The sequence below is a fragment of the Vespa mandarinia genome, chromosome 12 (genome assembly GCF_050613455.1).
Source record: "Vespa mandarinia isolate Hongniang chromosome 12, ASM5061345v1, whole genome shotgun sequence".
In the NCBI taxonomy this organism is placed as follows: Eukaryota; Metazoa; Arthropoda; class Insecta; order Hymenoptera; family Vespidae; genus Vespa; species Vespa mandarinia.
In genome coordinates this window covers 2,374,543-2,402,307 of record NC_140821.1, presented here as the reverse complement: position 1 = coordinate 2,402,307, position 27,765 = coordinate 2,374,543, and the positions used below count along the sequence as shown (strand labels likewise).

At 30.6% G+C, this 27,765-nt stretch overlaps 3 protein-coding genes and 1 long non-coding RNA gene across 6 annotated transcripts; 1 reads left to right on the top strand and 3 right to left on the bottom strand.

Annotated features, from left to right (window-relative positions):
- Positions 1 to 940: 940 nt before the first annotated feature.
- Positions 941 to 11,061, bottom strand: Fatp1 (Fatty acid transport protein 1). Of its 3 annotated transcripts, none has more exons than XM_085660562.1 (12): positions 10,387 to 10,792; positions 6,093 to 6,538; positions 4,646 to 4,796; positions 4,237 to 4,474; positions 3,909 to 4,146; positions 3,574 to 3,775; positions 3,238 to 3,430; positions 2,948 to 3,088; positions 2,608 to 2,745; positions 2,345 to 2,502; positions 1,822 to 1,975; positions 941 to 1,712 (listed from the first exon to the last, which is right to left on the bottom strand). In XM_085660562.1, exons 1-12 carry the CDS (start codon positions 10,450 to 10,452, stop codon positions 1,558 to 1,560), a joined length of 2,280 nt encoding a protein of 759 aa, XP_085516688.1. In that variant the 5' UTR covers positions 10,453 to 10,792; the 3' UTR covers positions 941 to 1,557. The 3 variants fall into 3 exon arrangements, with proteins under 3 accessions (XP_085516688.1, XP_035739317.2, XP_035739318.2); XM_035883424.2 differs by lacking the exon at positions 10,387 to 10,792 and adding an exon at positions 10,909 to 11,061 and having other exon boundaries at positions 942 to 1,712; XM_035883425.2 differs by lacking the exon at positions 10,387 to 10,792 and adding an exon at positions 7,975 to 8,116 and having other exon boundaries at positions 942 to 1,712.
- On the bottom strand, positions 6,545 to 9,093 carry LOC118449171 (uncharacterized). The gene is made up of 3 exons (XR_004840340.2): positions 8,956 to 9,093; positions 7,965 to 8,417; positions 6,545 to 7,267 (listed from the first exon to the last, which is right to left on the bottom strand). It is a non-coding gene; the product is annotated as an uncharacterized LOC118449171 (long non-coding RNA).
- Positions 11,062 to 12,353: 1,292 nt separating the features above from the next.
- Trmt6 (tRNA methyltransferase 6 non-catalytic subunit) lies at positions 12,354 to 13,940 on the bottom strand. The gene has a single exon (XM_035883427.2). The coding sequence runs from the start codon at positions 13,938 to 13,940 to the stop codon at positions 12,435 to 12,437; it is 1,506 nt and encodes a 501-aa protein (XP_035739320.2). The 3' UTR covers positions 12,354 to 12,434.
- A 364-nt stretch (positions 13,941 to 14,304) lies between these two features.
- Positions 14,305 to 16,446, top strand: eIF2Bgamma (eukaryotic translation initiation factor 2B subunit gamma). Its single transcript, XM_035883429.2, has 5 exons — positions 14,305 to 14,449; positions 14,617 to 15,305; positions 15,383 to 15,695; positions 15,779 to 16,005; positions 16,081 to 16,446. Exons 2-5 carry the CDS (start codon positions 14,629 to 14,631, stop codon positions 16,235 to 16,237), a joined length of 1,374 nt encoding a protein of 457 aa, XP_035739322.2. The 5' UTR covers positions 14,305 to 14,449; positions 14,617 to 14,628; the 3' UTR covers positions 16,238 to 16,446.
- The last annotated feature ends 11,319 nt before the right edge of the window (positions 16,447 to 27,765 follow it).

The window sequence follows — 27,765 nt, the reverse complement described above, 5'->3', positions numbered from 1 at the left end:
CTTTTTTTTTACAATAACATTACCTAGGTTATTACTAAGTCTATAGTTTTTTATAAGTTGGATATACTTTCCTGACATGTCTCATTAAATTATTAGTTTTTTATTAAAGTTTTGATAAATTAATACGTGTAACCAAATTTATGAAAGTCAATGAGAAATTTTAACGAACTATAAAATCATCAGTGATTTGTACAATTATCCTCCAATTATAATCATTATTGATAAGTTTTGATAATTTTATAATTTGTATAAATGCTCGATTATATTTCTTAAATAAACATTATTATGAAATCAATATTTGATAATATATATGTCATTAATTTTCAATTTACATTTTTTAATTTATATAATGTATGATATGCATAAGTATATATTTCTATTATATATCTCATCTATAGATTAAAGCAATGATAAAAAGAAATGATCTCTTTCTCTCTCTCTCTCTCTCTCTCTCTCTCTCTCTCTCTCTCTCTCTCTCTCTCTCTCTTTCACTCTCTCTCTCTCTCTCTCTTTCTCTCTCCCTATTTCTTTATAAGTCCTTATTCGTATCCACTTATTTTCATATTTTCTATCTTTAATACTACTTCTCTGGTAATTTTAATATACATATACAGTCATTGAGAAAGGATGTGATTAAAATAAACGTATAAAAAATATTTGTAAATCAATTGCAATAAGCAATTGTTGTTTCATTTAATTAGAGATAATAAAAAGTAGTATAATTATTGATTGCATACAGAAAATAGAAAAGTTTTATTCTAAAAATTAACAAATAACAAGTAAAAATTTTCACCACGTTATAATATCCCATACATATACTTTACACCATATGAATATTATCTTCCTCTCTATATCTCTCATGAAACATCTTATATAGGTAAAAAAAAAAAAAAAAAAAAAAAATAGAAACATAGGAAACTACAATTGTTACGAAAAGCTATTGGTATACCGGGAAAAATTGTATTTCTTAATTTAAATTAAATTGTTATGTACAAACATAAATAGACGAAGGTATATCTCTATACACATATATAAGGAGGTCCAGAATAATTGGTAATAACTTTAAAACTTGTAACTTCATGTATCATCAACGAATTTGAATTATTATTATTATAATTATTATTTTTTTTTCTATTTTTTTATTAATTAATAATTAAAATTCACAATTTATGAAATTACAAACTTTGAAGTTATTGACCTTTTATTTTGGACTACCCTGTATATCCACATATAGATTATTGTAATATAATATAACAGTGTACGTTGTGAAAACATTCACATGACAAGCAATTTTATCTTTGTCATTCTATTCATTATTATACATACATATGTATATATGTATATATATAAAAATGAAACAAGTAGTTTGACTTTCTCCATTTATGTGGTAAATAGTAAAGATTTAGCATAGTTAAATCGATTTATCATAGCATATATAAGCAATAAAGAGCATTATATATAACATATGACATACATTTTTCTGATTTCATTCCAAGATGTCATCTTCTCAATATCATTTATTCTCGATTTTTCTTTGTATCATTTATTGCAACAATTTTATAATTTAATTTTTCCTCCTTGAATTTCATCGAATATTTCTTTCGTTAACACCTGATATCCCAATTTGGGATCTAAGTAATATAATTTGTCTTGTATTCTTTTAGGATCGAAGCCTTCTTCTTGTAAATCCTTTTTCTTCAATTTAAATGTACCTACAAAAAAACAAAATCAGAAATTACTTTATCAAGAAATTAATATATTAATTATTAATATAATTAATTAATTATTATATTTAAATAATTTATATTATTTATCATTTACTTGTGAGATCAACTTTCGATAATATTCGAAGAAATTGAGGCCTAGCATAAAACGGTAATTGATCTTTAATATTGGATGATAATTGTTTTAGATTCAATGTGTTTGTTTCGTCACAAATAGCAGCCATACCAGCTCGTCCTTCTGTACCATGAATCTATATAATGATAGCAATTATAAGTTTGTTTTTATTATCTCGTAAAAAAAAAAATTATGTAATATATATATACGAATCAGTGATTATGAAAGTAATTATATATTTTTTGTTCAGAGATATTTTTAAAAATTTGGATTTGTATTATTCAAAAATTATTTTTCGACAATAAAAAAAAAAAAAAAAAAAAAAAAAATGAATAAATATATATTCATTCTTGAAAAAAATAATTCTCTTATATAACTATAAAATCTTAAGAATGAATAGCCCTGATACGAGAGACAAATTTTTATAATTCCTATCTTTCATAATCACCGACAAATATGTCCTTGTATATATAAATAATTATATATTTTTTTTTTTTAGAATTACCTCAACACCGTAAATTATACAATCTTTATAATTTATAAAATTACTAATTATGGCTTCGACTTCGGACGTTGAAACATTTTCTCCTTTCCATCTAAACGTGTCACCGGTTCTATCTTTGAAATAAAGATATCCCAATTCGTCTGCTACAAGAATATCACCTGAAATAAAATATTTTCTTTAGAATTAAACAAGAACATAATTAAGATATTAATTTTTTTATGATATATGTATACATATATATATATATAAATATATATTTATACCAGATATAAAAGCAGAATCGCCTTTAGTGAAAACATCGCGTACGATTTTATTCTCCGATGCTTTTTTATCCACGTATCCCAAAAATGCTCGTGTCGGGTTGTTCGATATAATTTTTCCAATGAAAACACCAGGTTCGTCTAAATGAACAAAGAAAATAAAATAAAATAAAATAAAATAGGATAAAATAAAATAAAAACCTAAAAGAAAACAATACAACAACCATTTGAAAAGCAGTTAATCCAAATAATCCACTTTATTCGCCACGATAATTTCTAAAATTCAAAGTTATACAAAATGTAATAGCATTCGATCGATTATTTTTTATAAAATTTAACTTACTTGGACCACAAACTTGACACAATCCTTTGGCATTTCTTATTGGTTCACCTTCAGCATTTACTTTAATAATAGATATTGGATATATCGATGTAATAATTCGTGATATGAATCCAATAGCTCCAACAGTATTATCGATGTTTACTGGAAGAAATATATAAAATTATTTTTTTTTTATCTAATAGTTAAAAAATCTTCTTATTTTTCAAGTGACTTTTTACTCGCAATCAAGAATAAATCTGTTACGTATTTATATAATCTTTTTTCCTTTTTTTAATTTGACTTTCTCTTACCGATATTCGCATTACCCTCGGTAGCACCATAAAATTCAATGACCTGAGGTATATTAAAACGTGCTACAAATTGACTCCATATTTGTGGTCTAAGTCCATTACCAAAAATCATTCGAATATTGTGTTGTTTGTCTTCAGATTTTACAGGTACTGCTAAAATGTAACGACACATTTCTCCTATATATTGTGCGATCTATAAAAAAAAAAAAAAAGAAAAAAAAAAAGAAAAAAAAGAAAAAAGAAAAAATGGATAATTTTTCACTATATTCATTAATATTTCTTTCTAGGGATATACCGATTAAAAGATCACTAATCATTAAAGAATTATTATATTACCGTGCATTTGTACTTAACGCAATCGTTGAAATAAGCACTAGCAGAAAATTTTTTTCTAATCACAGTCGTATTTCCATGTAATAATGCTTGACCTATTGACATAATACCACCCGCTGTATGATACAAAGGTAATGGTGTATATAATATATCGGAAGATCTCATTTTAGCTATGATATTAATTCCACTAGCGATGAATATAAATCTATATAAAAAAAAAAAGAAATAAAGAAAAAAAAAAAGAAAAAAAAAGAAAGAAAGAAAAAAAAAAAGAATAATAAATGATTTAATCATCAAATGGGAAATTGTTTCTTATCGATCTTCTCATTTTTTCTCACCTTGAATTAGTTATTACAGCAGCCTTTGGAAGACCAGTAGTTCCACTGGTATAAATATATAATAAATTGTCATGATAACAACTTTTGTCCTGTGGTATTGGTGACACTGTAGAAACCTCTGATAAAATATTTGTCAAATTTTTTGCCTTTAAATATTGCGTAGATTCTACAGTTGTCTCATTTCCATACTTGTAGAGTGCTATATTTGCATTGAGTGTATTAACAATATCCGCGATGACTACATTTGTGTGAATTATAAATATGTATTATTGATTTCTTTTAATAAAATTCTTTGTAGAAATATATATATATATATATATATATATACCTTCGTCAAAGTCAGAACTATAGATCAATGCTTGACATTTAGCGATGTTGATGCTATGTAATAATGATGATTTACGAAGATTAATATTAATCAATGACGTTATTATGCCTATTTTACTTAAACCGAGCCAAATTCCAACAAAATCTGGACGATTTTCCATTAATAATGCTACCACATCTCCTTTTTTATAACCATGATTTTTAAACGTCGTTGCAACTTTATTACTGAAGTCTTCAATCTATAAATATAAAAATGAAAATGCAAATTAAAACAAATATAAAATCGAATATATATATATATATATATATATATATATATATATATATACTGCCGGCTGCCTAACGGAATATATATATATATATATATATATATATATATATATATGAAAATTAATCGATTATTAGCATACTTGCTGGAATGTCCATTCTTCATCTTCGAATATGATGCACGTTTTATTGGGATGCCGTGCAACGTGTTGCCGAAATAGATCGGCAACGCTTTTATTTTTTCTTTCATGGCCACGAATCAACCAAAGAAGTTTAATATATCTTAGCAAACCTCTGCAAAGGTCAAAAAAAAAAAAAAGAAAAAAAGAAACTAATTATACATAAGAAATGTAAAGGACAAAAAATTCTGTTATAACTCAATGACATACGAACAATAACGCATGTGAATCATCATTAATTTTACGATCACCAATCATTAATTCTTTAATCATAATTTACAAACATTAAAGAAGTGAAAAAAAAATTGTTTGTTGAAAGGACTGAAAGAAAAATAAAAAGCAGATCAAAGAACTACGAGGAAAATGCCGTAAAAAGAATGGAATATTATTTCCCTTCTAATGTCGGTAAAAAAAAAAAAAAAAAAAAAAAAAAAATTATCGTTCGATTGAATTCAATACTGTTCGATTGCGAAACGAATTCTCACATTTCCAACATTTTCCATTCGTACATCTCGAACTCATTGCTAAACGTAAGTGATATTGGTATTATATGATAGAATGAGTATACAAGATTCTGACAATGTCATTATATCAATTATGAATAATGAAAATGAAAATTATCAATTAATATATACTACATACATATATATATATATATATGTATATATAAATAAATAAATATGATTATTCGAAATTGAATAATGAAACTTTTGTAAATCATAAAACCGTTATGTTGACCGATCAGAGAAAGCCGGCTGCCTAACGGTATTTCAAGTTATAAGATAGAAGAGAAGAGATTTTCATATAGTTAAAATAAAATAAGAACTGTTATTGTGATAGGAGGGGTGCGGGGGGAGGGAGAATAAAAGAAAGATAATATTTTTCAAATGATACTTATCAAATGTATACATACATATATTATGTGTATTGAAATTACGTAATAAGAGTATGAGAGTATATTCATTATATATATATATATATATATATATATATATATATATATATATATATATATATTCATTATATATTCATTCAAATATATACACATATATATATATATATATATATATATATATAATACAGAGAATATATATATATTCTCGGTACACAAAGTGGGTCAAAAGTTTTTAAAAGATTTAAAAAAATTGATTATCCTTTTCTTACATTTTAAAAATTAATATCTTCTTTTCTTTTACTTTTTTTTTTCCCTTATTTTCTTCAGATAAAAAAAACTATAATTAGTTAATTATTCCGAACTGATTATAAAATGTCTACTTAAAAAAAAAGAAGAGAAAAAAAAACGGAACAAAAAGGGAAAGAAAAAAAAGTAATTAGTTTTTAAAATCATTCAAGTATTATGTTGATTTATCTAAACGCACATGCATATAAAGAATATTTTTTATTTACTTACTTGACATCACGTGGTAATGTACGGAAGGCAATATAAAACCATCTTAGACGACCACCAGCAACAAAGTATGCAACGATCACAACAACAAAAAGTTGTAGAAGAAACATGTGGCCGATGTAAAATGTTAAGAAGGCCAACGAAACTGCGATAAATGTTATTAACAGCATGACTAGGATTAATTGACGAAGAAAACGGCCAATTGTTTGACAACGTGTTGGTGGTAAAGAGTTTCTACATCCACCAAGTATGTTCCCTACAGTCTGCGTACTACCAGATAAAGTTGTCACATCTACCGGTTTTTCTTCTTCTTTTCCCTCTTCAAGATTGACTACTACTTCGTTCGTACTCCGGACTTGCGACACCGATGCCGTTGTCGTCATCGACGTTGCCTGTAATCGGTTCAATGATTCCCCTACTCTTGTATGGATTTTGCCCCTCTCTACGTCCTGCAATATGAGAAAAGTATTTTCCTTTCCTTTTTCTTTTCCCCCTCCTCATTCTCTTCGTTAATTTTTGTTTTTATTTTTTTTCTTTTCCTCTCTTTAATATTATCTTTTATTTTTCCTCCATTATATTGTTATACACATATATTGACTAATGATTGACTCTCTTTAACAATTATTATTGAAACAATTAAATTATATATATTGTGATTTGATGCTTTTAAATTCTTGACAATTTTTTATTGTTAGTTTTGTATTCTTCTTTCTTTTTTTTTTCTCTTTTTTTTTTTTTTGTTTTTCTTCCTGTTCTTCGTAGACTCGTCACGTGATTGCAAAAGGACAACAGAATTTTTTTTATTAATCATAACCCGTTTTTATTTTATTATTATTTCTCACTTTTTTTTTTTTTTAATATACATATTTTTCATTCTTTTTACTAGCTTTTTTCTTTGTCCCTTTTTCTTTTATGTATGCATTTGTAAATATAATTATATAGTAACTGCATTGATACTACTTGTTATGTTCTATTTTTTGTCTCTCCAATTCTTATTATCTTTTGCGTGTTTCTTTTTATAAATATAGCAATAACATCGCATATACTTTATTTTTAACTTTTTTTATCTTTATTATATTGCCATTTGCATATTATCAAATTTTATGTATATAAGTATGCAGTTATATTTTAAAAATAACGTTACGTATTTTTATTGCATCTCATTAATACACAATATACTGAAATATATAAAGATGATTGATATATTTTGTATATGAATAATCTGCACGGTCGTTGGTTGAAGAAACATGAAATCGTAGAGAGAGAAAGAGAGAGAGAGAGAGAAAAAAAAAGAGAAAAAAAAGAGAGAAACTAAGTGAAAGTTAAAACGACAGAAATACATTACGAGTTACGAGTTACTTTGCTAAAGTACTTCGTCATTATTGATAATTTTTTCATTTTTTATTGTTTCCCATCAAATGTAACATTTCAGATAATGAATAAAAATATCAAATGATTTTGAATGTTTAATTATGCCAGAAAATTCCAGGTAGCGCGCTCAGAAATATTATATATGTAAAGATATGATAGAAGATACACGTCAGCTAGCATTAAATTGTGATGCTGTTTCGTGATTAATCAATCAAAGCTTATTTATAGCTGTTAAGCAAATTATCAAAAGACGATATCTACATTATTCATGTCACATATAATGTATATATATATATTTATACATATATATACATTTATATATATATATATATATATAGTTATATTATATATAATATATCTATTTACCAATATATGATTAATAATTAATCTCATTCAAAATTCATTTTATAAAGACTATTATTTGCCAATAATATTTCTAATTTGATATTGCGTGTATGAGCCTGAAATAAGAGAATAAAATAAACGTTCTCGTTAAATACGTACGTGCACGTACCTATAATTATCAAAATGATCATTTATATCAGGTCGATAGTGTTAAAAAGACAGCTTTAATGAACACGATATTTATCGTTTCATACACGTCACATCATTGCAATTCTTTATCGTGGTTTTTTGATTGTGAATATTCGCATCATTAACGGTTGCCCTCAACTACTACCAGTTGTGTTTATGTAACAGGACATAGCTCATTTACTCATTCTTACAATTCGTTTGTTCGTTGATTCGCGTTCGTTCATTCGTATTCATTCTTACGTATATTCTTATAATTTTCTTTCTATTTCTTTTTTCCTCCTTTTCCATTTTTATTTTCTACCATAACATATATATATATATCATATATATGTATATATACGTATAATATATACATATGACAATAGAAAAAAAAAGTATGCGTTGAAATTGTCGATACTGTTTTCCATAAACTATACTGCTCAACTGTAATTTAAAGTAATTACATTATAATTAAATTCTACCATATGAACTATGAGAAACTTTATCCTCTAATTTTTTTTATCAAAGATTTAATATAAATATGAATATCGAATGTTGACTGTCTAGTTCTACAATTCTGTTCTTGATTTATAAAATATTTTTATGACAATATTCATATTATATCGACATTATATAATTTTAATGGAAAACTATATGATGAAAGAATAACATTGAACATAGAGTGAAATAATATAGATGACAAAGAAAAAAAAATAATATATCAATAATTGTTAAAGTTTTATTTAACGATAAATAACAACATACTAATAAAAGAAGATCGTATGAGCAAATAATTCTCAATTAATATAATTAACAAAAAATAATAATAGTTAACATAAAATTGTCATATTGTTTAGTACAAAATAATTATAAAAAAAAAATGTTAATAACTTGATACACATATACATATATATATATATATATATATATATATATATATATATTATGTATAAGAAGAAACATTGTATATTTGTTTACTTACTTAATACTACAAACTTGTTATGTAAATAAAGTAAACGTAAAGTTAACCTAATTATAATTGATGAACACAAGAAAGCGTTAGGTAAAGCACGATATAATTATCACAGAAAAAGTATGACCTCATTTCACAAACAACTATATCTATACAGTTAAATTTATGCCGTTAAACTAAGTTACACATTTACAGATTATAACGTTTATCAATTGTAAAATAAAAAAGGTACACTATTTCAATAGATGCTGAAATTTTGGTAATGAAATATTAGTTTCGTCAATATACCACCAGATGGTGCGAGGATGCTAGAGTCTAATCATAATAAGAAAAAAAAAAAAAAAGAAAAAAAAAGAAAAAAAATGGAAGAAAAAAAAATAAACTCATATAATTAAAATAATAATAACATTTATGATATAATCTCTCAATTAACATATTAACATATTTAGAAATAATAAAGTGTTGAAAAAAAAAAAGATTAAAAATTCAAATACGTTTTACATTATAAAGTTATATGAATAATTATTATAATCGCTACTTGGCAAATAATAGGTCGAGAAAGTAAACATGAATAGGTCTAGAAACTCTCCTTTTATCCGCTTTCATCTCTTTCAGGAGTAAACTGAAGTTAGAAAATCTCTTCGACACTATGTTGTCCTCCTTGTTAATTGGAGAATACACTTGCTTTCTTTTTTCCTTTCTCTAACGGATTATAACGCATCATATCCGTTTTCTAATGATATATGAAGTACACAAAGTACAATATAACAACAAAATTTTATAAATCATTATTAAAAAAAAAAAAAATATCTATATATATCTCTGAACGTATATCTTTTTTTTTCGAAACTTAAAGAAAAATACGTAAATTTTCTTTATTCTTTATCGCATTATTATTTCAGAAAAAAAATGTTACATCAGATTATTTATTTATTTTTATTGTATGCAAGAAATCTAAATTATATAAATGGTGCCGTTAATGATACGAAATTATTAATTATTAATTAGACGATACGAATGTTTAATCTAATATATGTTAATTTATATATGTTAATTTTGTAATATTAAAAATCAGAATTTTTAATGTAACATAATATTCCCCGAAATTTTCGTAAGTTAATTTTTTCCTTTTCTGACTTTAATTAGCTCAATTTTTTGATTTTACAATTGACAAGTTTTACGATTTACGATCTAAATAAAAAAAAAAAAATCAGCTTTAAAAATCTCGAAATACGATAAATGATTTTTAATATCATTTAGTAGATTATTTTTGGTCTACATCATTATGTGTGTATAACAAGATCTTTTAAATTTGAACGCAATAAACGATATCGATAATAGAAAATGTTAATTCTTTTGATTTCCATTCTTTTGTTTTGTTTTGTTTAATACGTAATCGTAATAAAAATACCAAGATTAATATATTTCCCCAATACTTACGCGATTTTTATCATCGATCATGTTCAATACAACGCTATTCCCATTTTCAACATTATTGACGGACATCTTGAAAATTATATTTGAAAAAATGAATCCTCTTGAAGAATAAAAAGAAGAACAAACACTAACTAATAAAAATACAAAATAAAAAATAAATTGATCTAAAGCAAGCTCGTTTGATAAATGATGATGTTATAAATCAGCTCGTATTGCACTATAAATTCCTTCACTTTTGATATATTTTCACGAAATAAACTTAGGAATTGAAGTACTGTTTTAGGATTTAAAAGTTTTCATTTGAAATTAAAATCAATGAATAAACACAATGAGGTATTATGAACGTTTTTCGATTCGAATAAATTATTCCATTGTCCTTTTGCACTCACGTACGATATTAATAGACATGTATAATTCTTTTTTAACAGTTATTAAGCGTCTATGTTATATTATTATTATTATTACTATTACTATGACTATTATTATTTTTATTATTATTATTATTATTATTATTATTATTATTACTTTATGCTCCTATGTAGAAAGTTTAGAGAAAACGTAAAGAGAAAATAAAAATGCGAGAAAAAAAGAAAAAAACAAAAAATATAAATAAATACACGTAAAAGGAGATATAACTGATAAAAAACGATTTATTAAATAAAAAGAACCGATATATGTATACGAAGATACGTGTATCGACTGTAAATCGTCTACGAGTAAACTAAAGAGAAAGAGTTTCCTACATCGACCTACCTCAGCCGAGTATATCTCCCTCCTTCATTCTATGATCGTGGCATAAATACTCTCAAAAACCTGTATACTTTTCAATCATTTTTTATGCTCATTCAACTTAACGAACTGAAACCAATGAAAAAAAAATAAATAAATACATAAATATTTACCTTTCATAAATATATATTATATTTATATGTAGATAAATGTATTTGTTTATAAATGTATTATAAACAAATAAAAAGATTATACGTGAATGTATATGTATGTATACATTAATATGTATGTATGTATGTATACATTAATATGTATATATGTATGTATACATTAATATGTATGTATGCATGTATACATGTGCACGCGCGCGTGTGCGTGCGTTTATGTGTGTGTGTGTGTGTGTGTGTACACGGACGAATGTACCGGAAAAAAAAATCTTGCATATATTTGAATTCTTCGGTGTTATTAGGTCATCTTTTTCTTATCTCATCGTTATACGAGAAAAAAAAGAAATGAAGATTTGAGCTATTTGTTAAATTATTCATTATACAGATATTATTAATTATACGAAAAATTTAAATAAAACTTTGAAAGTGTTATTAAATTTATAATATACTTGATTTTTGGATAAATATCATCATCGTTTCCTGTAAAAGAATGTAAAAGAATTTTTTATGAATTATAAATATTTCATTTCCTTTTAATATAATTGACATATGAATCTATTTTTATTATTCATCTATAATTGTGTACGTAAGAACCTTATTTTCATTAATTCCTTGCCATACGATTTAATTTTTTATATCGTATGCCACAAATGATAATAATGTCACACGTCGGGCCATTCATAGGTTTGCCAGAGCGTTTTTTATTCACGTTTTATTTACATTTGACACAATCATCTTACTACGTCTCTGATAGGTCTTGTTGATGTTTGGCCCGGTCGACATATCATGTCTCTGACACGACATTGTAAGCTAGTTAAAAATAAATTGTAACGTGTGAAAGTACACATATCTTATATTATGATTGTTCAAATTTTTATCAACAAAAAATTTGTCATTCTTATGTTGATTACTTAGAAAAATTTGTTAATCAATATCTTTAATAGATAAAAAAGAAAGAAAGAAAAAAAAAGAACAAACTGTTGTGTTCTGATTGGTATAAAATGTATTTATATGATTTTTCTTTTCTTTTATACAAAAATCATAAAAACATTTTGAAAATTTTATATTTATATATATATATATATTTTATCTTATTTATGTATATGGATTTTCTTATTTTTATATAGAAATTAAATTATTGTCTAATTAATATCATTATTCGACTAAATATCCTGTTAAAATATAACCACCTGTATCGCTCGTTAAAATATCTGGATGTGTCCTATCTGGTAATATCTGATATGAACGTAAGAAATTTGAAAACAGTCTTAAATTCACTACATTCTGTGTTTGTTTAAGAGCTATGTACGTTTCCTGTAATGGTTCTCTATAAGCATGAAAAATTACAAATGGTCTAGATGCACCAAGAAAAGGCAACAAAGATTTGATGATGTTTAAAGGATGTTCTTTGGCCACAATAATTAAACCTCGAGCTTTAGAACCTTTCAAAAGATCCAATGCATATTGCGTTTCTATTAACCATTTTGGTTTTTTAATAGGTTCTGTTTCAATGGGATCATCTAATTTGCGTTTTAAAGTTTTTCTTGTTTCTACTTTTTCTTCTTCACTTACATCACTCATAAGTTTAGATTCATTTTTATCATTAACATTTTGCAAAATTAAATTTTTTGGATCCACTTCAATTGTATTTATATTGAGCATTCCATTGCTTGTAGTTTCAGTCTTATCAATATCTATAGCTTGATCAACTTTTGATACTTCTGTGTTATCTTCTACTTTAGTTTCTTGTTCACAATCGTTATTACTATTTAATGATATTTCATTATTTTCAGATTGAGAAGTAGTAGGAGTAGATACTGTTCTACAAAGAGATATATCACTTAATAATGATGATTCTCCTTGATAATGTAATCTTAAAAAGCTATAAATATTAACTGTTATGTGTCTTTCAATCTGTTCCTTAGGAAAATTCATAGCTTGAATAATGGCTAACTGAGGTATATTTCCAGGATGCATATTTATTAATAATCCTGTAGTATTTGCACCAATTCTATGCAATATGGCAGCTCCAGGTAATCCTTGTGAACCACTGTCATATAATAAATATAAACCATCCGATTGAACATCGCTATATGATAACAATTGAGAAAGAGCATCCATTCTTAATCCTCCTACACGTGTATGATCTTGTCTAAAGTATACTTCGTGTAATGATACTATAGTAGGTTTACATACTATTAAATAACGAAAGTATTTTTGTTCTTTCTTCTTTATATATTTTTCTTGAGAGTATTCTGTTTTCACAGAGAAAGATTTACTATTTTCTATAAGAGTACCAACTATCTCCTTCCCAGACTTTCCAGATTCTTGAAGTTGCAAAATTTCTTCTTTCGACAATTTTTGAGAATTACCATCATTGATGATACAACGATTGTCTAAACCACTCGATACGGTGTTCTTTAAATCATTCCAAGATTCTGCCTCTTTTATAGTCTTCAATGTATAAGATCTTTTATTATTTTTCGATGGGACCATTTCAAAAGTTGTCCAATAAGGTTTACCAATTATTCCTTGCATATCTACTTCATCCTTTCCTAACATTAATATTCCATTTAATGACACCTTATATACTTTGGTGTACTTTTGTTTTTTCACTATCACATAATTTCCAGCTTTAATTACATCCTCGTTTTCACCCATATTTTATATTTTCTTTTTATTTTACAAAATTAATCTCTTTAATGCCAATGATTCTAAGTGTAACGACTCGTCAATTTTAGGTTAAACAGTATTAAATATGCGGTCATATAAAGTGAGTTAAATGGCACATGTAACTGATACTACATTACCACCTTGTGATATTATTTCAATGTAAATATAATTTATACTTTTATTCAAATCAATTAATTAATTGTAAAAAAAAAGAAAATAACCGCATTTTTAACAATAATTGAATGATTAATATTCATTTATGTATTATAAAATATTATAATTTACTTTTATATTTTATGAAAAGATAAAATACAATAGTAAAAATAATCAATGGAATATTTATTTGTTATAACAAAATTGGCGAGATAATTATTTTGCGACAAATATCTATATTCTCTTTTTTAAAAAATATTTATGATAGATGTATAATAGTACGCAACATTTTCACTGCTAGAGTCATCAGAATGAAAAGCTAACCTATATTTATTCTGTAGATAGTAAGTATTTGGTAAATTTTCTCTATGCGAATATAACGTTCTCATATGTCGTTATTAATAATTTAAAAAGAAACAAAAAAATAATATAAATATTGTTTACGATGAACGTTATTTGTTCGTAAATTGTTTCATATTATATTAAAAACTAAAAAAATTATTTTTTGCAGCAACTATAAAGGATGGTTATCTGCACTGAATTTCAAGCAATTGTACTTGCTGGCGGAAAGGGTTCTCGTATGACAGAACTCACAGCTGGTCAACCAAAATGTTTATTACCTATTGGAAATAAACCAATGATTTGGTTTTCTCTACAGTTACTTGAACGTAGTGGATTTAAGGAATGTATTATAATAGTATCAGAATCAGTAAAGAATGATGTATCGTTGTTGTTGGATAAATTAGATTTAAAAATTAAAATGGAAATTATAGGAATACAAGGTGCAGAAGATCTTGGTACCGCAGATTCCATTAGACTTATTCATGAAAAAATTCACACAGATTTCTTAGTATTATCGTGTGATTTGATAACAGATATTGATATCTCTGAAACATTAAATCTATATAGAAAACATAATGCGAGTATTACAGCATTAATGTTACCAATGTTCAAAATATCAGACGAATTTGTTACTCCAGGACCTAAAAATAAACAAAAACCAGAAACAGATCTAATGGGAATAGACAATGAGACCGGACGTTTAGTATTTTTGGCGTCGGCTTCAGATTTTGAAGAAACAATAAATATATCTCAAAAAATTCTCAAGAAACATACCAATTTTACTATGTATTCTAAACTGATGGATGCACATGTCTATATTATTAATAAATGGGTTTTGGATTTTCTAGTATTTAATAAGTAAGTAATTATATAAATAAAAAATAGAGAGTAAATACTTTCATCGAATAAATATATTTATGTATTTTATGTTTTAGAAACATTAGTACATTGAAAGGTGAACTTCTTCCATACATAGTTACTAAGCAATTATCAAAACCACCTAAGCAATGTCCAGAAGACAAAAATACTTCCATGGTACAGGTAAATTTGAAAGAAGATATATTCCGTTTTGCAGTTGCAAAACCATTAGACGAGTTAATAAGAAGAATGTCTGCATTTAATGACCACAGTACTGATTTACAAGAAGCTTATCATGATGATATAATTAGATGTTATGCTCACATTATGAAAAATGGGTTTGGATTAAGAGCTAACACTATACAAATGTATCATTTTGCAAATTTTAAGGTACATATAATAATATACAATTTTATATATGTATATTAATTTTATAAAAATGAAATGAAAAGTATTAATATATATTATTACAGATATCGGATTGGTCTTCTAGTATTATAAAATCTGATCTATTCCTGAATACATCATCATCTGCTACTGTTAAAAGTACACAAGTTCAAAATTGTAGTATAGATGAAAATGCATTTATTGATGAAAAAACATCCCTGAAAGTTAGTCACATTGGTCCTAACACAATTGTTGGAACGAAAACCAGAATTTTAAATAGTGTTATAATGGGCAATGTAACTATAAAACAAAGGCAAGATATTTTTATGATACAAAAGATGCATAAGAATACAAAAGAATACACTAATATATCTGTACAAATTTGTAGATGCGCAATATACAACAGTATTTTATGCAATGGATCTATCATCGAAGAAGGTACCGAATTAAAAAATTGTATAGTTGGAGCTCAACATGTTGTAACATCTAACAGTCAACATTCTCGAGAAGTATTAACTGAAGCTGACAGATTAATAGAGATTTAATTATTCACTAATAATTTATTATTCGAAGTATGTATGACTACAGTGACAGGTATGGATAATGCGTTTATTGTATCGGTGTATAAACTTGTGTCACTTAGTAAAATTTAAAGAAATTATTTTTGAATTTAATTATATCTTATTTATTTACCTGTAGAAATATTATTGGCAATGTAAAGTGTTAGTACATATAGTTTAATCATAATTAGATTGAAGGGATTTAGAAAATATATTAAAATATGCAGCCATTCGCTCGATAGTACTTCCGTTGCGTGATTTATCATTAGATTTCAATACATCGCAAATACTATCGACCCAGGTCTCACCACGTGGAGGTTGCTGCATATGGAGACCCACGGGCTGACGGTGACTCTACTCTAAAATCCGCGCCCCGCGATACCGATCCGCGATACCTTTCCGCTTCAATGCATTGGCTTCTTAACTAACAGGGTATGCGTAGCTTAGCTACAACACACCTCTTACAGATAGCTCCACCATTTGCACCGTCCGCTTCAGACATAACGGATTATTAAGCACATCTGAATTTGTGCTTTCCGAATTTCGAACAAACAAAGCGCACTCCTTAGAAATACTAATCGCGTCGCGACACTCACGTGTGTGTTATAATTACGTAGACTCTACTATTAAGCCGAAATTCGCGAAGTACCCCCATCGAAATTTTGAAGAAATCAAACGAAGTCCACGGTAGGACCTTTAATCGCGCCCGAACACCCACGCGAATGTTAGAACAACGATGACTCTACTCTACAAGTCGCGTTTTCGATTCGAACAATCAAACGTAATATAATCGCGCCCGAGAACACCAACGCCTGTGCCCGCCGACACGCGCGCCAGTGTTCTTCCTATCCTTCCCGTATTCGCGTATAAAAATCGATGATGAATCCAGCCAGACGACGACGCATCCGTCCGCAGATGAACCTATCCCTCGATGACCTATCCTGGAAAAGAAGAACGTAAGCAGAAAATAAGAGAAAGAATAAAAAATACATAAAATAAAACATAATATATATATATAATATAAACAGAAAATGAACATAATTAAAAACATAATTAAATACATAATTTGAAAGAAGTAACAAAAATAAATATTAAGAATACATAATTAAAAGGACATAACATATTAATAACATAATTGAAAACATAATTAAAAATGAAAAATATGAGATAGAAACGAGAGCCGGAGAAAGAAAAGGAAGCCCCAGAAAGAGAGGAATAGAGAGATAAGACAAGCGAAACAGATCTATATGATGCTGAGACAGCAGCCCGCACAGAAGCCCTCGCCCACAGGCCCCTCCTGTGGGTCCCACCCGAGATATATAAAGGATAATTAATGAGAGAAAATAAGAATAAATAGAAATGACATAAAAGAGAGATAGAATAATCTCCTTTTCGTTTCTCCGAGAAATTATTGTACAGTAGATTTCTGCTATATTTCTTCTTTTGAAGTATTATTGGCTATATAGAATGAAAATATGTTAATGATTAGTTGGAATTAGTTTGAAAAGATATTGGAAAAGTAATGCAATATGCAGCCATTCGCTCGGTAATACTTGCATTAAAGATTCTATAATTAGAGTATGCAAGTATTACCGACCCAGGTCTCACTACGTGGAAGTTGCTGCATGTGGAGACCCACGAGCTAACGGTGACTCTACTTTACTCTAAAATCCGCGTACCGCGATACCGATCCCTCATGCCTTCCGCTTCGGATATCTTGGGCATGGGACAAAGCTAACAGGAAGTATCTAGCCTTAGCTACAGGGACTCCACTTACAGAGAGCTTAACCGTTCGACACCCTCCGCCTCAGGCATAACGGATTATTAAGCACATCTGAATTCGTGCTTCCGAATTTCGAACAATCAAAGCGCATTAATCGCGTTCGCGACACTCACGTGTATTATAATTACGTAGATTCTACTGTTCTATCCAAATTCGCGAAGTAATCTAATGCGATATGTCGAAGAAATAAAACGAAGTCCTCGTTAGGACCTTTAATCGCGCACGCGAACACTTACGTGAGTGTTAGAATAACGGTGACTCTAAGTTGAAATCCGAAGCGCACCCCGAATTTCAACACTAAACGAAGTCCATGATAGGACTTTTAATCGCGCCCGGACACCCACGCAAGTGTTCGAAAACGGTGACTTTACTCTAAATAAACTAATCGAATATTCGAGCAAACAAAACGAAGTCCCCGGTAGGACTTTTAATCGCGCACGCGAACACTCACGTGAGTGTTAGAATAACGGTGACTCTAAGTTGAAATCCAAAGTGACATATGTTAACCGGTGTTTAGACTTTCCTATGATATTTGTCGGGATTTCCGCCCCGCTACCAAATATGAGGATTGTCATAACATCAGCAAACTATGTACAGCACTACAAGGTAAACCGTTCGCGCACCCCGAATTTCAACACTAAAACGAAGTCCATGGTAGGACTTTTAATCGCGCCCGGACACCCACGCAAGTGCTCGGAAAACGGTGATTCTACTCTAAAGAAACGCGTTCGCGAGGTAATCTAATCGAATATTCGAGCAAATATAAACGAAGTCCCCGGTAGGACTTTTAAGTCGCGCCCGCGTATATTCACGTGAGTGATAGAAAAACGGTGACTCTACTCTAAATTCGCGTTTTCGATACGAACAATCAAACGAAGTTTAATCGCGCCCGTGAACACCCACACTTGTGCTTGCCGACACGCGTGCGAGTGTTCTCCTATCCTGCCCGTATTCGCGCGTAAAATTCGATGATGAATCGAGCCAGGTGATGACGCAGACGTGAACCTATCCCTTGATGATCTATACTGGAAAAGAAGAAGATAAGGAAAAAATAAGAAAAAGAAAAGAAAAGACATATTGAATATCGCTGCATGATTACTCGATCATCTCTGAAAAAGAAAGAAAATGATGAATAAGAGAGAGACAAAAAAATATATTAAATGGAAAATAAATACGTATAAATAGATAAGAGTGCTGGAGAAAGAAAGAGCTCTGCACGATGCTGAAACAGCTGCTCGCACCATCTCATCGGACTTACCTAAAACTTATAAATCATAATTAGTAAAAATCATATTAATAACATAACTGAAAACATAATTAAAAACATAATTAAAAAGAAACAACATAAATAAATATTAAGAAAACATAACTGAAAAGAAATAACTTATTAATAACATAATTAAAAACATGATTAAACACATAATTAAACACATAAATAGACACATAATTAAACACACAATTAAACACATAACTAAACACGTAATTAAAAACATAATTAAAAATAAACAACGTAACTAAATATTAAGAAAACAACTGAAAAGAAATTGCTTATTAATAATATAACTGAAAATATAATTAAAAAAGAAAAATATAACATAGAAAAGAGAAAAAAAGAGATGCAGTTCTATACGATGCTGTGACAGTATCCCGCACAGAGGCCCTCACCCATGGCCCATCCCATGGGTCCCACCCGAAACTATAGATCATAATTCATAAGAGTATATTAATGACGTAAAAAATAAAAACAAGAAAAATATGACTTAAAAAAGAGAGTCGCAGAAAGATAAGTGAATAGAAGCAGCTCTACATGATGCTGAGACAGCAACCCGCACAGAGGCCCTCACCCATGGGCCCCTCCCATGGGTCCCACCCGAAATTATAAATCATAATTAATAAGACTAAATAAGAATAAATAGAAATGACAGCGGACATCAAAAAGGGATAGAAAAATTTCCTTTTCATTTCTCTGAGAAATTATTGTACAATAGAATTCCGCCATATTTTTTCTTTTGAAGTATTATCAGTGATGTAAAGTCGAAAAATATTAATGTTCAGTTAGAATTAGATTAAAAAGATATTGGAAAAGTAAAAAAATATGCAGCCATTCGCTCAGTAATACTTGCGTTAAAGAATTTATTAGAGTATTTATTAGAGTATGCAAGTAATACCGACCCAGGTCTCACTACGTGGAAGTTGCTGCATGTGGAGACCCACGGGCTGACGGTGACTCTACTCTAAAATCCGCGCCCCGCGATACCGATCCGCGATACCTTTCCGCTTCAATGCATTGGCTTCTTAACTAACAGGGTATGCGTAGCTTAGCTACAACACACCTCTTACAGATAGCTCCACCATTTGCACCGTCCGCTTCAGACATAACGGATTATTAAGCACATCTGAATTCGTGCTTTCCGAATTTCGAACAATCAAAGCGCACTCCTTAGAAATACTAATCGCGTCGCGACACTCACGTGTGTGTTATAATTACGTAGACTCTACTATTAAGCCGAAATTCGCGAAGTACCCCCATCGAAATTTTGAAGAAATCAAACGAAGTCCACGGTAGGACCTTTAATCGCGCCCGAACACCCACGCGAATGTTAGAACAAAGATGACTCTACTCTACAAGTCGCGTTTTCGATTCGAACAATCAAACGTAATATAATCGCGCCCGAGAACACCAACGCCTATGCCCGCCGACACGCGCGCCAGTGTTCTTCCTATCCTTCCCGTATTCGCGTATAAAAATCGATGATGAATCCAGCCAGACGACGACGCATCCGTCCGCAGATGAACCTATCCCTCGATGACCTATCCTGGAAAAGAAGAACGTAAGCAGAAAATAAGAGGAAGAATAAAAAATACATAAAATAAAACATAATATATATATATATAATATAAACAGAAAATGAACATAATTAAAAACATAATTAAATACATAATTTGAAAGAAGTAACAAAAATAAATATTAAGAATACATAATTAAAAGGACATAACATATTAATAACATAATTGAAAACATAATTAAAAATGAAAAATATGAGATAGAAACGAGAGCCGGAGAAAGAAAAGGAAGCCCCAGAAAGAGAGGAATGGAGAGATAAGACAAGAGAAACAGATCTATATGATGCTGAGACAGCAGCCCGCACAGAAGCCCTCACCCACGGGCCCCTCCTGTGGGTCCCACCCGAGATATATAAAGGATAATTAATGAGAGAAAATAAGAATAAATAGAAATGACATAAAAGAGAGATAAAATAATCTCCTTTTCGTTTCTCCAAGAAATTATTGTACAGTAGATTTCTGCTATATTTCTTCTTTTGAAGTATTATTGGCTATATAGAATGAAAATATGTTAATGATTAGTTGGAATTAGTTTGAAAAGATATTGGAAAAGTAATGCAATATGCAGCCATTCGCTCGGTAATACTTGCATTAAAGATTCTATAATTAGAGTATGCAACTATTACCGACCCAGGTCTCACTACGTGGAAGTTGCTGCATGTGGAGACCCACGAGCTAACGGTGACTCTACTTTACTCTAAAATCCGCGTACCGCGATACCGATCCCTCATGCCTTCCGCTTCGGATATCTTGGGCATGGGACAAAGCTAACAGGAAGTATCTAGCCTTAGCTACAGGGACTCCACTTACAGAGAGCTTAACCGTTCGACACCCTCCGCCTCAGGCATAACGGATTATTAAGCACATCTGAATTCGTGCTTCCGAATTTCGAACAATCAAAGCGCATTAATCGCGTTCGCGACACTCACGTGTATTATAATTACGTAGATTCTACTGTTCTATCCAAATTCGCGAAGTAATCTAATGCGATATGTCGAAGAAATAAAACGAAGTCCTCGTTAGGACCTTTAATCGCGCACGCGAACACTTACGTGAGTGTTAGAATAACGGTGACTCTAAGTTGAAATCCGAAGCGCACCCCGAATTTCAACACTAAACGAAGTCCATGATAGGACTTTTAATCGCGCCCGGACACCCACGCAAGTGTTCGAAAACGGTGACTTTACTCTAAATAAACTAATCGAATATTCGAGCAAACAAAACGAAGTCCCCGGTAGGACTTTTAATCGCGCACGCGAACACTCACATGAGTGTTAGAATAACGGTGACTCTAAGTTGAAATCCAAAGTGACATATGTTAACCGGTGTTTAGACTTTCCTATGATATTTGTCGGGATTTCCGCCCCGCTACCAAATATGAGGATTGTCATAACATCAGCAAACTATGTACAGCACTACAAGGTAAACCGTTCGCGCACCCCGAATTTCAACACTAAAACGAAGTCCATGGTAGGACTTTTAATCGCGCCCGGACACCCACGCAAGTGCTCGGAAAACGGTGATTCTACTCTAAAGAAACGCGTTCGCGAGGTAATCTAATCGAATATTCGAGCAAATATAAACGAAGTCCCCGGTAGGACTTTTAAGTCGCGCCCGCGTATATTCACGTGAGTGATAGAAAAACGGTGACTCTACTCTAAATTCGCGTTTTCGATACGAACAATCAAACGAAGTTTAATCGCGCCCGTGAACACCCACACTTGTGCTTGCCGACACGCGTGCGAGTGTTCTCCTATCCTGCCCGTATCCGCGCGTAAAAATCGATGATGAATCGAGCCAGGTGATGACGCAGACGTGAACCTATCCCTTGATGATCTATACTGGAAAAGAAGAAGATAAGGATAAAATAAGAAAATGAAAAGAAAAGACATATTGAATATCGCTGCATGATTACTCGATCATCTCTGAAAAAGAAAGAAAATGATGAATGAGAGAGAGACAGAAAAATATATAAAATGGAAAATAAATACGTATTAATAGATAAGAGTGCTGGAGAAAGAAGGAGCTCTGCATGATGCTGAAACAGCTGCTCGCACCATCTCATGGGACTTACCTAAAACTTATAAATCATAATTAGTAAAAATCATATTAATAACATAACCGAAAACATAATTAAAAACATAATTAAAAAGAAACAACATAAGTAAATATTAAGAAAACATAACTGAAAAGAAATAACTTATTAATAACATAACTGAGAACATAATTAAAAAGAAAAATATAACACAAAAAAGAGAAAAAGGAGATGCAGTTCTATACGATGTTGAGACAGCAGCCCACACCTTCTCATGTGCCCTACCTAAAATTTAAAAATCATAATTAATAAGAATACATTAATAACATAATTAAAAACATGATTAAACACATAATTAAACATATAAATAGACACATAATTAAACACACAATTAAACACATAACTAAACACGTAATTAAAAACATAATTAAAAATAAACAACGTAAATAAATATTAAGAAAACATAACTGAAAAGAAATAACTTATTAATAAAATAACTGAAAACATAATTAAAAAAGAAAAATATAACATAGAAAAGAGAAAAAAAGAGATGCAGTTCTATACGATGCTGTGATAGTAACCCGCACAGAGGCCCTCACCCATGGCCCATCCCATGGGTCCCACCCGAAACTATAAATCATAATTCATAAGAGTATATTAATGACGTAAAAAATAAAAACAAGAAAAATATGACTTAAAAAAGAGAGCCGCAGAAAGATAAATGAATAGAAGCAGCTCTACATGATGCTGAGACAGCAACCCGCACAGAGGCCCTCACCCATGGCCCCCTCCCATGGGTCCCACCCGAAATTATAAATCATAATTAATAAGAGTGTAATAATGATATAGAAAGTAAAGACAAGAAAAATGTGACTTAAAAAATTGAGCCACAGATAGATAAGAGAATAGAACCAGCTCTACATGATGCTGAGATAGAACCCGCACAGAGGATCTCACCTATGGGGCCCTCCCATGGGTCCCAACCGAGATATATAAAGGATAATTAATGAGAATAAATAAGAATAAATAGAAATGACAGCGGACATAAAAGAGGCATAGAAAAATTTCCTTTTCATTTCTCTGAGAAATTATTGTACAATAGAATTCTGACATATTCCTTCTTTTGAAGTATTATCAGTGATGTAAAGTCGAAAAATATTAATGTTCAGTTAGAATTAGATTAAAAAGATATTGGAAAAGCAAAAAAATATGCAGCCATTCGCTCAGTAATACTTGCGTTAAAGAATTTATTAGAGTATTTATTAGAGTATGCAAGTAATACCGACCCAGGTCTCACTACGTGGAAGTTGCTGCATGTGGAGACCCACGGGCTGACGGTGACTCTACTCTAAAATCCGCGCCCCGCGATACCGATCCGCGATACCTTTCCGCTTCAATGCATTAGCTTCTTAACTAACAGGGTATGCGTAGCTTAGCTACTGCACACCTCTTACAGATAGCTCCACCATTTGCACCGTCCGCTTCAGACATAACGGATTATTAAGCACATCTGAATTCGTGCTTTCCGAATTTCGAACAATCAAAGCGCACTCCTTGGAAATACTAATCGCGTCGCGACATTCACGTGTGTGTTATAATTTCGTAGACTCTACTATTAAGTCGAAATTCGCGAAGTACCCCCATCGAAATTTTGAAGAAACCAAACGAAGTCCACGGTAGGACCTTTAATCGCGCCCGAACACCCACGCGAATGTTAGAAAAACGATGACTCTACTCTACAATTCGCGTTGTCGATTCGAACAATCAAACGTAATGTAATCGCGCCCGAGAACACCCACGCCTGTGCCCGCCGACACGCGCGCCAGTGTTCTTCCTATCCTTCCCGTATTCGCGCGTAGAAATCGATGACGAATCCCACCATGCGACGAATCATCCGGCCGCTGATGAACCTATCCCTCGGTGACCTGTACTGTAAAAGAAAAAGATAAAGAGAAAATAAAAGAATAAAAAATATATAAAACAAAATAATATATATATACATATATAATATACAAATAGAAAATAAATATATATAAATAGATGAGACATAGAAAAAGAAACGAAAAGAGAAGCAGCATGCATCATCCCCTGGTTCCTAACTAAAGCTTATAAATCATAATTAAAAACATAATTAAAAGTATGAACACATAATTAAACATATAATTAAATATATAATTAACAACATAAATAAATATTAAAAATACATAATTAAAGGAAAATAAAATATTAATAACATAATAGGGAACATAATTAAAAATGAAAAATATGAGATAGAAACGAGAGCCGGAGAAAGAAAAGAGAGCCCCAGTAAGAGAAGAATAGAGAGCCCCAAAAAGATAAGACAAGAGAAATAGTTCTATATGATGCTGAGACAGCAACCCGCACAGAAGCCCTCACCCACAGGCCCCTCCTGTGGGTCCCACCCGAAATTATAAATCATAATTAATAAGAGTGTAATAATGACATCGAAAAAAATGACAAGAAAAATATGACTTAAAAAAGTGAGGCACAGATAGATAAGAGAATAGAAGCAGCTCTACATGATGCTAAGACAGCAACCCGCACAGAGAATCTCACCTATGGGGCCCTCCCATGGGTTCCAACCGAGATATATAAAGGATAATTAATGAGACTAAATAAGAATAAATAGAAATGACAGCGGACATAAAAGAGGGATAGAAGAATTTCCTTTTCATTTCTCTGAGAAATTATTGTACAATAGAATTCTGACATATTCCTTCTTTTGAAGTATTATCAGTGATGTAAAGTCGAAAAATATTAATGTTCAGTTAGAATTAGATTAAAAAGATATTGGAAAAGTAAAAAAATATGCAGCCATTCGCTCAGTAATACTTGCGTTAAAGAATTTATTAGAGTATTTATTAGAGTATGCAAGTAATACCGACCCAGGTCTCACTACGTGGAAGTTGCTGCATGTGGAGACCCACGGGCTGACGGTGACTCTACTCTAAAATCCGCGCCCCGCGATACCGATCCGCGATACCTTTCCGCTTCAATGCATTGGCTTCTTAACTAACAGGGTATGCGTAGCTTAGCTACAACACACCTCTTACAGATAGCTCCACCATTTGCACCGTCCGCTTCAGACATAACGGATTATTAAGCACATCTGAATTCGTGCTTTCCGAATTTCGAACAATCAAAGCGCACTCCTTAGAAATACTAATCGCGTCGCGACACTCACGTGTGTGTTATAATTACGTAGACTCTACTATTAAGCCGAAATTCGCGAAGTACCCCCATCGAAATTTTGAAGAAATCAAACGAAGTCCACGGTAGGACCTTTAATCGCGCCCGAACACCCACGCGAATGTTAGAACAACGATGACTCTACTCTACAAGTCGCGTTTTCGATTCGAACAATCAAACGTAATGTCATCGCGCCCGAGAACACCCACGCCTGTGCCCGCCGACACGCGCGCCAGTGTTCTTCCTATCCTTCCCGTATTCGCGAGTAGAAATCGATGACGAATCCCACCACGCGACGAATCATCCGGCCGCTGATGAACCTATCCCTCGGTGACCTATACTGTAAAAGAAAAAGATAAAGAGAAAATAAAAGAATAAAAAATATATAAAACAAAATAATATATATATACATATATAATATACAAATAGAAAATAAATATATATAAATAGATGAGACATAGAAAAAGAAACGAAAAGAGAAGCAGCATGCATCATCCCCTGGTTCCTACCTAAAGCTTATAAATCACAATTAAAAACATAATTAAAAGTATGAACACATAATTAAACATGTAATTAAATATATAATTAGGAAGAAACAACATAAATAAATATTAAAAATACATAATTAAAAGGAAATAAAATATTAATAACATAATTGAAAACATAATTAAAAATGAAAAATATCAGATAGAAACGAGAGCCGGAGAAAGAAAAGAGAGCCCCAGTAAGAGAAAAATAGAGAGCCCCAAAAAGATAAGACAAGAGAAATAGTCCTATATGATGCTGAGACAGCAACCCGCACAGAAGCCCTCACCCACGGGCCCCTCCTGTGGGTCCCACCCGAGATATATAAAGGATAATTAATGAGAGAAAATAAGAATAAATAGAATTGACATAAAAGAGAGATAGAATAATCTCCTTTTCGTTTCTCCGAGAAATTATTGTACAGTAGATTTCTGCTATATTTCTTCTTTTGAAGTATTATTGGCTATATAGAATGAAAATATGTTAATGATTAGTTGGAATTAGTTTGAAAAGATATTGGAAAAGTAATGCAATATGCAGCCATTCGCTCGGTAATACTTGCATTAAAGATTCTATAATTAGAGTATGCAAGTATTACCGACCCAGGTCTCACTACGTGGAAGTTGCTGCATGTGGAGACCCACGAGCTAACGGTGACTCTACTTTACTCTAAAATCCGCGTACCGCGATACCGATCCCTCATGCCTTCCGCTTCGGATATCTTGGGCATGGGACAAAGCTAACAGGAAGTATCTAGCCTTAGCTACAGGGACTCCACTTACAGAGAGCTTAACCGTTCGACACCCTCCGCCTCAGGCATAACGGATTATTAAGCACATCTGAATTCGTGCTTCCGAATTTCGAACAATCAAAGCGCATTAATCGCGTTCGCGACACTCACGTGTATTATAATTACGTAGATTCTACTGTTCTATCCAAATTCGCGAAGTAATCTAATGCGATATGTCGAAGAAATAAAACGAAGTCCTCGTTAGGACCTTTAATCGCGCACGCGAACACTTACGTGAGTGTTAGAATAACGGTGACTCTAAGTTGAAATCCGAAGCGCACCCCGAATTTCAACACTTAACGAAGTCCATGATAGGACTTTTAATC

Coding starts and splice junctions, on each gene's coding strand:
- Trmt6 (XM_035883427.2), bottom strand. CDS start 13,940: ATGGGTGAAAACGAGGATGTAATTAAAGCTGGAAATTATGTGATAGTG.
- eIF2Bgamma (XM_035883429.2), top strand. CDS start 14,629: ATGGTTATCTGCACTGAATTTCAAGCAATTGTACTTGCTGGCGGAAAG. Junction 15,306..15,382: donor GATTTTCTAGTATTTAATAA/GTAAGTAATTAT, acceptor TTTATGTTTTAG/AAACATTAGTACATTGAAAG. Junction 15,696..15,778: donor ATCATTTTGCAAATTTTAAG/GTACATATAATA, acceptor ATATTATTACAG/ATATCGGATTGGTCTTCTAG.
- Fatp1 (XM_085660562.1), bottom strand. CDS start 10,452: ATGTCCGTCAATAATGTTGAAAATGGGAATAGCGTTGTATTGAACATG. Junction 4,797..6,092: donor ACATTACCACGTGATGTCAA/GTAAGTAAATAA, acceptor TGACCTTTGCAG/AGGTTTGCTAAGATATATTA. Junction 3,776..3,908: donor GCTGTAATAACTAATTCAAG/GTGAGAAAAAAT, acceptor TTTTTTATATAG/ATTTATATTCATCGCTAGTG.